The following is a 12796-nucleotide window of genomic DNA, read 5'->3' as shown; positions in this document are numbered from 1 at the left end:
TAATGTCAAATGCAGGTAAATCCGAAAGTAAATCTGCAGGTATTATCAAATATTTTTTTTTTAAAACGTAAAAAAAAATTATTAAAAAAAATATTTTTTTAAAAAAAATATTTAAAAAAAAAACGTTAAAAAAAATAAAATAATATAATATTTTACTATTCATGTACGGACGGTGAATAATGACGTCCGTACATACGGTGTAGGTGTAGTACGGCGGTGTAAGCATAGCACATCTGTATTTAATATTAAGCCAAAACTAAGTAACACCATTACAATATGATTTTGTAACAATAAACTAAACTCAGTTAAAATTTAAGATGGTGTTAGAATCATTATAAAATTCATTAGATCACCTATTAAATTTTCACTATCATATCACTCAGATCACATTATAGATGTTTAGTCATAGGCTTTGGCTTGACAATGCGTTAATAGGTTGGAACAACGCATAGGTCTTAGACCATCTTCAATGGTAGTTTTTTCTATTGGGTTCTCCACATGTACCATTAATTTAATAATTAAATATTTAAAAAATTTGCCATGTCATAATAGCATTGCATTGCAACAACTAAAATATTCTAGTACCCAATCAAATCAAGTTATGAGCTAAAGTTGTGGGACCTATTAAATAAATTCTTTTATTATGATGTGGCTTAATGGATCCCATAAAGAACTCAAATATATGTCAATGGATGCTCTTAGAGAGTTAAGTTAAATCTAACTAGGGGTGGCAAAACGGGTCCGGCCCGTTGGGCATGCCCGTTTTACCCACACTTTAGTGCGGGGCGGGCCAAGGTTTTAGGCCCTCACCCTCTAATGTGACCGCCCCGCCCCGCCCCATTTTCAACGCGGGCTTTTGCGGGCATGTGCATTTTCATAAATTTTTATGTTTTTAGGCTTAAAAAGTGCAATGCCCGCGGGCTTTGCCCGCCCCGCCCTCACTTTTTTGCGGGGCGGGGCTAGGTTTTAGGCCCGCATCTTCAACTATGCCCGCCCCGCCCCGTTTATATGCGGGCTTTTGCGGGGCGGGCTAAACGGGCGCGGGCATGCCCGTTTGCCACCCCTAAATCTAACTATAATTTATAGTATATACTCTAGCTCTATCGTGAAAGTATAATTATTTGCATTTAAGTCACCTGGATTCAAGTCAAAGGACTTCCATTAGTCAGTCACTTCCTACTTCGTTTATTTATCAAGGACAGTGGAGAAAGAGACGTGTCAACTTCCACAGCCTACAAAAGACAACACGCCAAAGCGTTTGAAAAGATTTTCCATAAAGCATTTTTTTACATTAGCTTAATCTTAATTTGATAGTGGTTGATACTTGATACTCAATCAATCACTCTGCCAAACATTACAGTTTCAATAATTTGGAATACTACTACTAACTACTACTCTCGTCCCGGTAACAGGAACTAGACACTGATTAAGTGAAGCTAAAAGTCAGCATAGTAGGAGAAGCCTTCTAACAGTAATATTGTTGAAAGTGTACCTAATCATAGAATAAAATGAAAGTAAAGAAATTTGACAAATATTTCAAGACTTACAAGTCATTCATATGGACCAAATTAAATTTTAGACAAATCCAAAACATGACCTTGACAAAGCAAAATTATAAAGTTACATGGTGAATATATCAGATATAGGTTTCTATCTTCTATGGAACAAAACTTTCATCTGTAAAATGAATTGATAAATTGGAAGGAAAAAAAAAGCATTAACACTATTCAACTCCCTATGTAACTTTGAACTTCCTAATTGTTTGTATTGCTTCGCGATACATGGGTTTCATCATACCTGACTTTACCATTCATAAGAGCATTCTTGTTGCTGCCTGAGTACTAATCAACCCAAGGGACATTCACAGGCTGACTCAACCAACGGCATTCATCATTGAAGAAGACCAACTATATTTACAAAACACTAATTGTTTTATCTATTTTAGGGAGTTATACCAGGGACCATAGGTACACGTGGCTTGGGTTTCTTTATTTTATCAACCAATATAGCTTGAGTAGTTAGAACTATGCCAGAAACGGAGACTGCACTTTGAAGAGCACATCTTGCAACCCGACTTGGATCTGCTACTCCAGCATTCAAAAGATCTTCATATGTGCCAGTCATGGCATTATATCCAATTCTCCAGTCTAACATTCTAGTCTTCTCAACAACAACGTCTCCATCAACTCCAGCATTAGCTGCAATTGATTTAGCAGGTTCTACAAGTGCCTGCAATGATCCGTGCACAACTGCTTACAAGTACGCAAAAGTATTTGAGAAAAGTTCATAAGAATCACCTACCTAGTAGTCTCAATCATACAAGAGAAGCGGGGAAAAATAGTAGAGAATTTTCAAAATATTTTTATCAGAAACTAAAAATATAAAAATAAATAGTTTAGTGGTTTTTTCATCCACAAAGTGGACCGTCCAAGACATGAATCAAATGATAACTACATATTTTTGGTATTAATGTCGATCAACTTGAGATTATAGAGCATTCGGATTTGCTTGAAACTTGAAACAATTCTTTTAAGCCTCAATGAATTTATAGTACTGGATCTGAATCAGTTGAATTTCAGATCAAATGTTATTTGATGATATACAAGGAAACTGAAACTGAACAATATCAAGAAAACTAAAGAAAGAATAAGTGACAATTAACAAGAATAAGGCTTAATTCTAAAGTAGCAGGGGAGGAATAGCGTTAAAAGAAAGGGAAAAAAAATTGCAGATATGTCAAGGGATGACCCATATTCCCCTACTCAGGCATTGCTATTTTCACATTATCATTGCAAATGAATACTCTTCATAAAATCCAAGGATATGTTCCAAAGAAATAGCAAAGTAAAACCAGTTCAAGGAAGTGTAGTTAAAATGTTAGAAACCCTGGTTAAAATTTTAAGGTGAACACTCTGGTACCCTCGAATTTAGTTGGGTGCCAGTACCCTCATCCAATCAAATATTATCATTAAATGACACGTCACTTATTACAATTATTTTATTTTAAAATAAATTCAAATTTTAAATTAATTTGCACTTAAGGTAACGGTACCCAATTACTTATCATGGGTACCTAAGAATTTATCAAATTTTAATACACACTGTATAGCTCAAGCATATGTTTTAAAAGAATGTCCCGTCACAAATAAATGACGTACATTATGCAAAGTAAATGTTTTTCCAGCAATAAGAATCAAACAGTTATTTAAAAGAAAAAACTCACAAGCCAGCCAATAGATGCAAATCTCACAATTCAAAACTCTACTAATTTTTCATGGAAAGAAAAGCAAACATAATATATAGAAATAATTGAAGAACATTCACAACAAACTAAAATTCATAAGAAAAAATACTCAGACTCAGTGAAACAGAGCTAGAAAACTCAAAATTGTATTCATACCATCGCCACAATATCAGCACCGATTTGCTCATCTAGATCTTCCATAGAGTTCTTTATGGAAGGTATCAAATCCAAAAGGTGGACATATGTGGCACCCCCTCCAGGAACAATTCCCTCATTTATGGCAGCAAAAGTAGCATTCTTAGCATCCTCAATCCTCAGTTTTCTATCCTCCAGTTCTAGCTCAGTGTATGCGCCTACCTACGCAATTGGTATATGCATTAAGTAGAAAACAACGCTAAGCAAAAACAATCTGAATTCTGAGCAAAATTTAAGATCACAGCGGTTTGTTACAGCATAATAGATTGCAATCAAGGGATTTGGATAAACAACTCTCAATTAAGCGCTTATTAATTATGTGAAAAGTTGTATCACAAGTGCTTCAATTTAGTAACCTATTTGCTTTTGGATAAGCAAGTTGAAATGCTATATATATTCTAAACATTTGTTTTCACTATAAAAGTAGAATCTCGGGGGTGGATGGGAAGCAAAGAGGAAACAGCTTATGTGTAGTTTTCATAAGCCATCTTGGGGAGTTTTTTTTTTCTCGAGGAAATCTTAGGGGGTTATTAAAAAAATTGGAAAATAGCTTATTGATATGCCATAAGTTATATTTCACAAGCTCTTCCAAACTCTTATGCAAGTGCTTACGTCAAAATAAGCATGTACTTATTGTTGTTACTCAAGAAAACACAATGACCTACTTAGTTTCATGCATAGCCTGTACAAGAATCAAGGCTAATGGTGAACAAAGGCAGTAGTTACATAAGAAATAAATAAATGTGTGGAATAATTAATACAGAATCAAATGATTCTGTTTGTACAGCTCATTAAGGATTAAGATTAATGTAATTAATTAGTTATTATTTCCTGTTCTTTTCTGTAATTAGAATCAGCATTCATGGGAAATTAATTCCCTTGATTCTTAGGTCAGATTGCTCTTTCAAATTCTGCCTTATGCAGTCTATAAATACAGCATATGTAATTCTCATCAAATAGAAGAAAATATAAAATATATTTCTTTATGGTATCAGAGCACGATCTGAACCATCCCTAACCTAGTGCCGCCAAACGATGGAGGATCTCAAATCTGATGAATCACTCAAAGTGGAGACTGGATCATTTCCGACCAGTTCACACGAAGGGCTCACTCACCTCATCACAGGCCATAAATTAAATGGTCAAAACTATACCCAATGGGTAAGGTCGGTCAAGATCTTCCTCGAAGGAAAAGGAAGGGAAGGCTACACTACAGGAGATTCTAAATGTCCCGAAAAAGGAGACAAAAACTTTCAGAAATGGAAACTTGAGAACAGCCAAGTAATGTCATGGCTGCTCAATACCATGACAAATGAAATTGGTGAAAATTTCATGTTCTATGACACTGCAAAAGAGATATGGGATGCAGTGAAAGAAACATACTCAAATGTTGACAATACATCTGTCATATTTGAGATTAAAAGCATTCTTCATGACCTTCGACAGGGAGAATCTTCTGTTACTGAGTATTTTAATATACTTAACAAACACTGGCAGCAACTCGACGTATATGAAGAGGTTACATGGTGTTGTACAGAAGATCAAAAGAAGTATAAGGAGCTGGTGGAAAAAGATAGGATTTACAAATTCCTATTAGGGCTAAACAAGGACCTAGATGAAGTTCGTGGAAGGATCCTTGGAACCAAACCACTTCTCAAAATTCGAGAAGCCTTTTCAGAAGTGAGAAGGGAAGAAAGCAGGAAGAAAATCATGTTGGGAACACCCAACTCAGTTTCGTACAGCGAGAGCTCTGCAATGGCAGCAAGAGGGAATCAGCCTCGGCAACCACAAAAGAAAACCCGCCCCTGGTGTGATCACTGCAAGAGACCAGGCCACACAAAAGAAACATGTTGGATCATACATGGAAAGCCTTCGGAGACCAAATTGTTCAAAGGCAAGGAGGGCAGAGGTAACACAGCATTTAACAATCAAGAAGCTGAGGTATACTCTAACTCATCTCCTTTTAGCAAAGAACAAATGCAGGCTCTTCAAAAACTCCTTCAGCAAACCATGTTAACTGCAGAAAAAGGTGGTACTGCTGTAGTGGCTCAAAGAGGTAATTACTTACATGCTCTAAGCACTAGTAAGGAAAAAACAAAATCATGGATTGTTGACTCAGGGGCTTCAGATCACATGACTGGTGATTTTACTTTGTTTAGTAGTTATTCTCCATGTCCCTATAACTATAATGTTCGAATAGCCGATGGTACACATTCTAAGGTCATGGGTAAAGGGTCAATTGTCATTTCACCAAATATTACACTTGACTCTGTTTTGTATGTGCCTAAACTAGATTGTAACTTGCTGTCTATTAGCAAGATTACAAGAGATTTGAAATGTGTTACTAAATTCTTCCCTAACTTGTGTGAATTTCAGGATTTGGAGTTGGGGAAGACGATTGGCAATGCTGAAGAGTGTGCTGGACTCTACCTCCTTCAAGTGGAAAAATCAGAAGCAAAACTCAAGAATAATTATCATGTTGCAGCTGTAGTTTCAAGTGATGATAATCCTGTAATGATGTGGCACTATAGATTAGGCCACCCAAATTTCATATACTTGGAAAAAATGTTTCCCTCTTTATTCAATAAAAACAAGGAATATTTTCAGTGTGAAATTTGCCAATTGTCTAAACATACCCGAAACCATTACCCACCCCAATCCTATAAACCCTCCAAACCTTTTTCATTAATTCATAGTGATGTATGGGGACCATCACGAGTCCGCAACATTACAGGCTCGAGATGGTTTGTCACCTTTATTGATGATCACACACGTGTTACCTGGGTGTTTCTAATGAAGGAAAAATCAGAAGTAGGGAGAATATTTGAAATTTATCATAAGATGGTACAAACACAATTCCAAAGCAATATTCAGATACTTAGAACTGACAATGGTCGTGAGTATTGCAACCTTGCTCTAAATTCCTATCTTCAAAAGGTTGAAATTGTTCACCAAAGCTCGTGTGTGGACACTCCCCAACAAAATGGAGTAGCGGAAAGGAAGAATAGACACCTTTTGGAAGTGACTAGATCAATCATGTTAGCCACAAATGTCCCACAACACTTTTGGGGAGAAGCTGTCCTTTCCGCAACTCACCTTATAAATCGAATGCCCTCCCGTATCCTTAACTTTAAGACCCCACTCTCCACACTTCAAAACCTATTTCCAACCAGCAAAATATTTTCCTCTATTCCATTAAAAATATTTGGATGCTCAACTTTTGTCCATAACCTCAACCCTCACAGAAGCAAATTAGACCCAAAATCCATCAAATGCATTTTTCTTGGTTACTCCCCTCACCAAAAGGGATATAGGTGTTACTCTCCCCATACCAAAAAATTTTACCATACTATGGATGTAACCTTCTTTGAAAATCAACCCTATTACACCAAAAATGGTATTCAGGGGGAGCATATCGAAAATTCAGAATACCAACTTTTGCCTCTTGAACTAACCGAACATGACAAAATCTTACCAGACCAAACCAACAACACTCAATCAGCCGAACCTATGCATAAACCAGCTGAAAAATTACCAGAACAAACCTCTAACATTCAGCCGAGTGAAAGGACAAATGAAGCTATGACGGAAACAGGACCAATTATAATCTCAACCACATCTCAACAGGATTGTGATCCAAAAACAGGTAATTGGAAGGGTTTTTGTTATAAAAGAAGGAGGAAGGAGGTAGAGTCAAGCATATCTCCAATGCAAGGCCATGAGTCAAACCAGACTCTAGAAAATGAAGTTCCCACAGGTAATATTCTTCCTAACTCTAAACATGTTGATACAACAGATATTGATATTCCTATTGCTATGAGAAAAGGGGTTAGAACTTGCACTAAACACCCTATTGAAAAATATATCTCCTATGGAAAACTATCACAAAGTTACAGGTCCTTTGTAGCAGCTGTTGACAACATAGAAATTCCAAATAATATTCAAGAAGCATTGCAGAAACCTGAATGGGCAGCAGCTGTAACTGAAGAAGTTCAAGCACTTGTAAGAAATGGCACATGGGAGATCACTGCTATACCAGAAGGGAAGAAAGCAGTAGGATGCAAGTGGATATTTTCAATTAAACACAATGCTGATGGGAGTATAAACAGGTACAAAGCTCGGTTGGTTGCTAAGGGATTCACACAATCATATGGGGTGGATTATGAGGAGACTTTTGCACCTGTTGCGAAGCTCAATTCTGTCCGGGTTCTACTATCTCTGGCAGCAAATCTAGATTGGCCCCTACACCAACTAGACATAAAGAATGCATTTCTAAATGGAGAGTTAGAAGAAGAGGTATATATGCAAATTCCTCCGGGACTTGAATCACCTGGAACCTCAAACATGGTGTGTCGACTTCGCAAATCTCTATATGGCCTCAAACAATCACCAAGGGCATGGTTTGATAGACTAACAAAAGTTGTCAAGCAAAATGGTTTTGTTCAATGTCAAACAGACCATACTATGTTTGTCAAGCACTCTTTGGATGGGAAGATAGCTTTGTTTATTGTCTATGTTGATGATATCGTAATTACGGGAGATGATGATGCACAAGTCAACCAGTTAAAGAAAATTCTAGCAAAAGAATTTGAAGTCAAAGACTTGGGACAACTCAAGTATTTTTTAGGGATGGAAATTGCACGAACAAAGAATGGTATTTCAGTTTCTCAAAGGAAGTACACTTTGGATTTACTTCAAGAAACAGGTATGCTTGGATGCAAAGCTGCCAATACTCCCATAGAACAAGTAAAAAGGAGTGAAGACGAGGATGTACCAGCTAATAAAGATAGATATCAAAGTCTAGTAGGAAAACTAATCTATCTAACACACACCAGACCAGACATTGGTTTTGCTGTAAGCATGGCTAGTCGTTATATGTCAAATCCAACTGAAAATGACATTAGAAATGTGAACAGAATTCTCCAATACCTGAAAGGTACGCCAGGCCGAGGACTTTATTTTCAAAAGAACTCAAACAGAGGTATTGAAGTCTACACCGATTCTGATTGGGCGGGATGTTTATCTGACAGGAAATCGACTACAGGCTACTGCACATTTGTATGGGGTAATATGGTAACTTGGAGAAGCAAGAAACAATCTGTTGTGGCCAGGAGTAGTGCAGAAGCAGAATTTAGAGCTATGTCACAAGGTATTTGTGAAGGAATTTGGCTTAAGCGAATGCTAGATGAGATCAAAATTCCTACCAATCACCCCATGAAGATATTATGTGATAACAAGGCTGCTATTAGCATTGCTAAGAACCCGGTACAACATGATAGAACAAAGCATGTGGAGATAGACCGACACTTCATCAAGGAGAAAATTGATCATGAAGTTATAAGTGTTAACCATATTCCATCATGCCAGCAAACTGCAGACATTCTAACAAAAGCCCTTCCAAGGAACATATACGAGAACATCAGATCCAATCTGGGTATGATAGACATCTACCACCCAGATTGAGGGGGAGTGTGGAATAATTAATACAGAATCAAATGATTCTGTTTGTACAGCTCATTAAGGATTAAGATTAATGTAATTAATTAGTTATTATTTCCTGTTCTTTTCTGTAATTAGAATCAGCATTCATGGGAAATTAATTCCCTTGATTCTTAGGTCAGATTGCTCTTTCAAATTCTGCCTTATGCAGTCTATAAATACAGCATATGTAATTCTCATCAAATAGAAGAAAATATAAAATATATTTCTTTAAAATGCAATTTCTATTTTTACCACAACAGAAGCAACCAAAAAAGTTCTTTTGCACTAGATGGAGTTGGCACCATAAATCAAACAATGCTACAATGTCATATTATAAACAGTCCCCAATGATAAACTACTTAAATCTCAATATTTCTATATGATTTGCTATATGCCTTATAGTTGAGTTCTATATTCTATCTAATATTTTAAACTTTTCCAAGACCCTAACACAAAAATGTTGAGTATTATGCCAAAAAAAACAATGTTTTGCGTGCGGTGCAAAATCTAGATTCATATTGTATTTATTCTTTTACAAGACCCAATGTCATAGAATTCGGAATGCTACAACAAGTGATATAGGAGAGAAAGTAGAATTAGAGGAATTCTAATTTGAGTCATTCGATAGCAATGGGGCATCTTTCTTTGGTCCTTGGTGGAATAAATAGTATAAATACTATAGTAACATTTTATTTAATAAAGAAATTATAAATCAGAAGAAACTTTTTTACAGAGAAAATCAACATTGCTTTTATATTATAAAACAATTTTAAATCTCCAAGTTATGATTCTTGAATAGTGTAAGAAATACTAAAGAAACGGCTGTTGCTAAGTAAAGGCCCAAAGTGATCAGAATACATACAATACAGCCCATTACAAGTCTGTTGAATTATGTACCTTTATAACAGCTATACCACCAGAGAGTTTTGCAATTCTCTCTGAGAGTTTCCTCGAATGGTTTGCATTGTCTACTTCAGTAAGATCCTTCTTAATCTGTAAAATTCTAGCCTGAATTTCAGCCTTAGTGTGTGGATCAGCAAATATAGTTGCTGTCTTACTGGTTATTGTCACTTTCTGTGCATTACCAAGCTGGTCAGATGTTGTACCTTCAAGTGTGAGACCCAAATCTCCAGAAAGAAAATCAGCACCTGTGATATTAAGTTATTAATGCCAACGGAGGTCAAGCAAACAAAGGCAGAAAAGGTCTGCTTATACTTGATCGAAAAATATGCTAGGCATAAAAATCGTTGCAAGAGATGGGAACAAAGACATTTGAGACAAAACAAATCATAATTCAAACTACCCTCGTACAGTTAAACCCATATAAAACAACTCGATAATTTATCGGCACCCGTGTCAACAGTCAACTGAGGTACTGAAACAATCCACAAGGTCGGTCTTGGCAACTAGAACTAGATAGTCAAAAAATGAGATAATGGAAATTGTATTAGTACCCAAGACAGTCATACTGTCTAACTAAAAATGATAAATAAAAACGAAAAACAATGAGATGGAAAAGCTTCTTGTCAGTGAACTGTTCAGTTTATACGGCAAAAGAAGCAAGTATTTGAAGCGTAGGCTTTATTAAAATAATTCCAAAATAGATGAATGTAAGCCTGGTATAAAGGAAGTTGGCAGAGATATCAACCAAATTTATTAAATGCAGTAAGAACTCACCCGTCATGAGCGCAATATCTTGTAACAAGGCTTTCTTTCCATCTCCAAATCCTGGACATTTTACAGCTGCAACTTGTAGTAATCCTTTCATTTTGTTCACTATTAACGTTTCCATCACTTGTGGCGTGACATCCTCCGCAATAATTAAGAGCGGGGCACTCAACTGCATGGCCTTTTCCAGCAAAGGAACTATTTCTTTGACACTTGAAATCTTTTGATCAGTTACCAAAACTTTAGCATTGTCAAACTCCACAATGGATTTCTCCTGGTTGGTAATGAAGTGAGGAGACATGTAACCCCTATCAATCTGTACAGAAAGAACAGACAACAACCAATACAGGTAAACACACAAGAACTTGATCATTCAGATCTAGAAAAGAACAGATGATTGCCATTGAGTACGACTATTATTATTATTATTATCATCATCAATACCTTCATCCCTTCTTCAATTACCACAGAGGTTTCAGATGATGAGGATGACTCAATGGTGACTACCCCATCAAATCCAATCTTCTCTATAGCTTCAGCAATCAAATTACCAACATACTCGTCATTTCCAGCAGAAATTGAGGCTACGGCTGCAGAAGATGGGGAAGAAACATCTTCAACACATATTCGCAAAGAAACCTGTACTTATAAAAACTCAAACAAGCATTGGTACATAGGGAACACCTTTGATATGATCTCTTCCTTCAACGGGAATACTTCTCTTCTTCAAGAACTTCACCAAATCTTTTACAGTCTTTTCCATCCCCTTCTTCAAAGAAATAGGATTAGCCCCAAATGCAACTGCTGATAGTCCAGATTTAATCATGGCTCGAGCCAAAATTATAGCAGTGCTAGTACCATCACCAGCCAAATCATTCATTTTACTTGCAACCTACAAGCAGGAAAAATAAAAACATTAACACTTCTCAAATTTTTCATCCATTGAATCTAAGGTAGAACCTAACAACCATGATCGACCTCTTGAATTAGCATGGCACCTGCATTCTCAATTGCATCAGAAAGCTCTATCGATCGAGCAATTGTAACACCATCATTAACTACTTGAAGCTTTCCAGATTCAGAAAGAATAACATTTCTCCCTGTGTGGGTAATAAATAAAATAAATCAGCACCAATAATAGTACACAAATGTTGAACCAAATTGGTCAAAGGGCCATACACTATAGATAGGGGTTCAATTGCAGGCAATTTACCACTCAAATATATAACTAAAACGAAATTGCAAGTATTAGGCCCAATTCTGATAAACTTAAGCACTTATATCATAACCTATATAAGCTATATAATCAAACGCTTATCATATAACTCCCTAAGGGACTGTTTAGATAAATAGCTTATTTGCAGCTTATAGCACAAGTGCTTATCCAAATAAGTGCTTATGAATAAACTTACATAAGCTATTTTATAACAAAAGATTAAAAAAAAAGTTAAATTGTTTTTTTATATATGCTATAAGCTATTTTCATGAGTTATCTTGGAGAAGAACTTGTGAAAATAAGTTGAAAAAAATTATGAAAAAATGTCATAAGCTATTTTTATAAGTTCTTTTAAACAGAATCACAAAAGTCAGTAGATAAGCTCAAATAAGTCAATCCAAACATGCCCTAAGTATTTGTGTGTTTGTTTAGATTAGCTTATTTTGTACACAAAACAGCTTAAAATCAAATTCAAAACATCAAACATGAAAACCTAATCAAAACCAAACATGAACAAATTTAAGAAACTGCAAACTCAGATATTTGGTCCTGGACATAATAGTGATAAAGCAAAATGCAAAAATTGAATACAAGAGCTACGAGGCGTTAACCTTTAGGTCCAACGGTAAGAGAGACAGCGTCAGCGAGTTTATCAATTCCAGCTTGTAAAGTCTGTCTGCACTCTTTACCGAATGAAATCTTCTTAGGGCTTGCTCGCACAATGAACCGTGGGTTTTTCCGAACCGTTTGATTCCGAGGAAATAACTGAAACTGTGAAAAGTTAGAAGATGGATGGAAGGAAGTGAGAGTGGAGTGGTGTGGGGAAGAGAGACTTACTGAAAATGGAGAAATGGGAGAGAAGAATGGTGATGAGAGAGAAGTGTGAGCTTGAATTTGCATATTCATCTCAATTCTCTCCCTGAGAAGATATTAGCTTAAACTTGACTTTGATTATTGTTTCAATTGCGAGAGGCGGGGAGTCAATTAAAACC

The 12796-nt window shown here is 36.1% G+C and overlaps 1 protein-coding gene across 3 annotated transcripts; it reads right to left on the bottom strand.

Moving 5' to 3' along the window:
* Nucleotides 1-1530: 1530 nt before the first annotated feature.
* On the bottom strand, nt 1531-12796 carry LOC131602532 (chaperonin 60 subunit alpha 2, chloroplastic). Of its 3 annotated transcripts, none has more exons than XM_058874671.1 (9): nt 12642-12796; nt 12416-12569; nt 11567-11688; nt 11273-11480; nt 11033-11178; nt 10598-10904; nt 9818-10068; nt 3401-3601; nt 1531-2229 (listed from the first exon to the last, which is right to left on the bottom strand). In XM_058874671.1, the coding sequence occupies exons 1-9, from the start codon at nt 12708-12710 to the stop codon at nt 1942-1944; spliced, it is 1746 nt and encodes a 581-aa protein (XP_058730654.1). In that variant the 5' UTR covers nt 12711-12796; the 3' UTR covers nt 1531-1941. The 3 variants fall into 3 exon arrangements, with proteins under 3 accessions (XP_058730654.1, XP_058730653.1, XP_058730655.1); XM_058874670.1 differs by having other exon boundaries at nt 12416-12575; nt 12642-12795; XM_058874672.1 differs by lacking the exon at nt 12642-12796 and having other exon boundaries at nt 11587-11688; nt 12416-12430.

This window comes from Vicia villosa, linkage group LG5 (assembly GCF_029867415.1).
Source record: "Vicia villosa cultivar HV-30 ecotype Madison, WI linkage group LG5, Vvil1.0, whole genome shotgun sequence".
Lineage (NCBI taxonomy): Eukaryota > Viridiplantae > Streptophyta > Magnoliopsida > Fabales > Fabaceae > Vicia > Vicia villosa.
The sequence above is the reverse complement of the archived record's forward strand: the minus strand, read 5'-3'. Positions and strand labels throughout refer to the sequence as shown.

What these genes read in the sequence shown, in the direction of transcription:
- LOC131602532 (XM_058874670.1), bottom strand. Translation starts at nt 12,710, where the DNA reads ATGAATATGCAAATTCAAGCTCACACTTCTCTCTCATCACCATTCTTC. An exon ending in CTCCCATTTCTCCATTTTCA is followed by an intron (nt 12,576 to 12,641) that starts GTAAGTCTCTCT and finishes AACTTTTCACAG; the next exon opens with TTTCAGTTATTTCCTCGGAA. An exon ending in GTGCTGATATTGTGGCGATG is followed by an intron (nt 2,230 to 3,400) that starts GTATGAATACAA and finishes GGATCATTGCAG; the next exon opens with GCACTTGTAGAACCTGCTAA.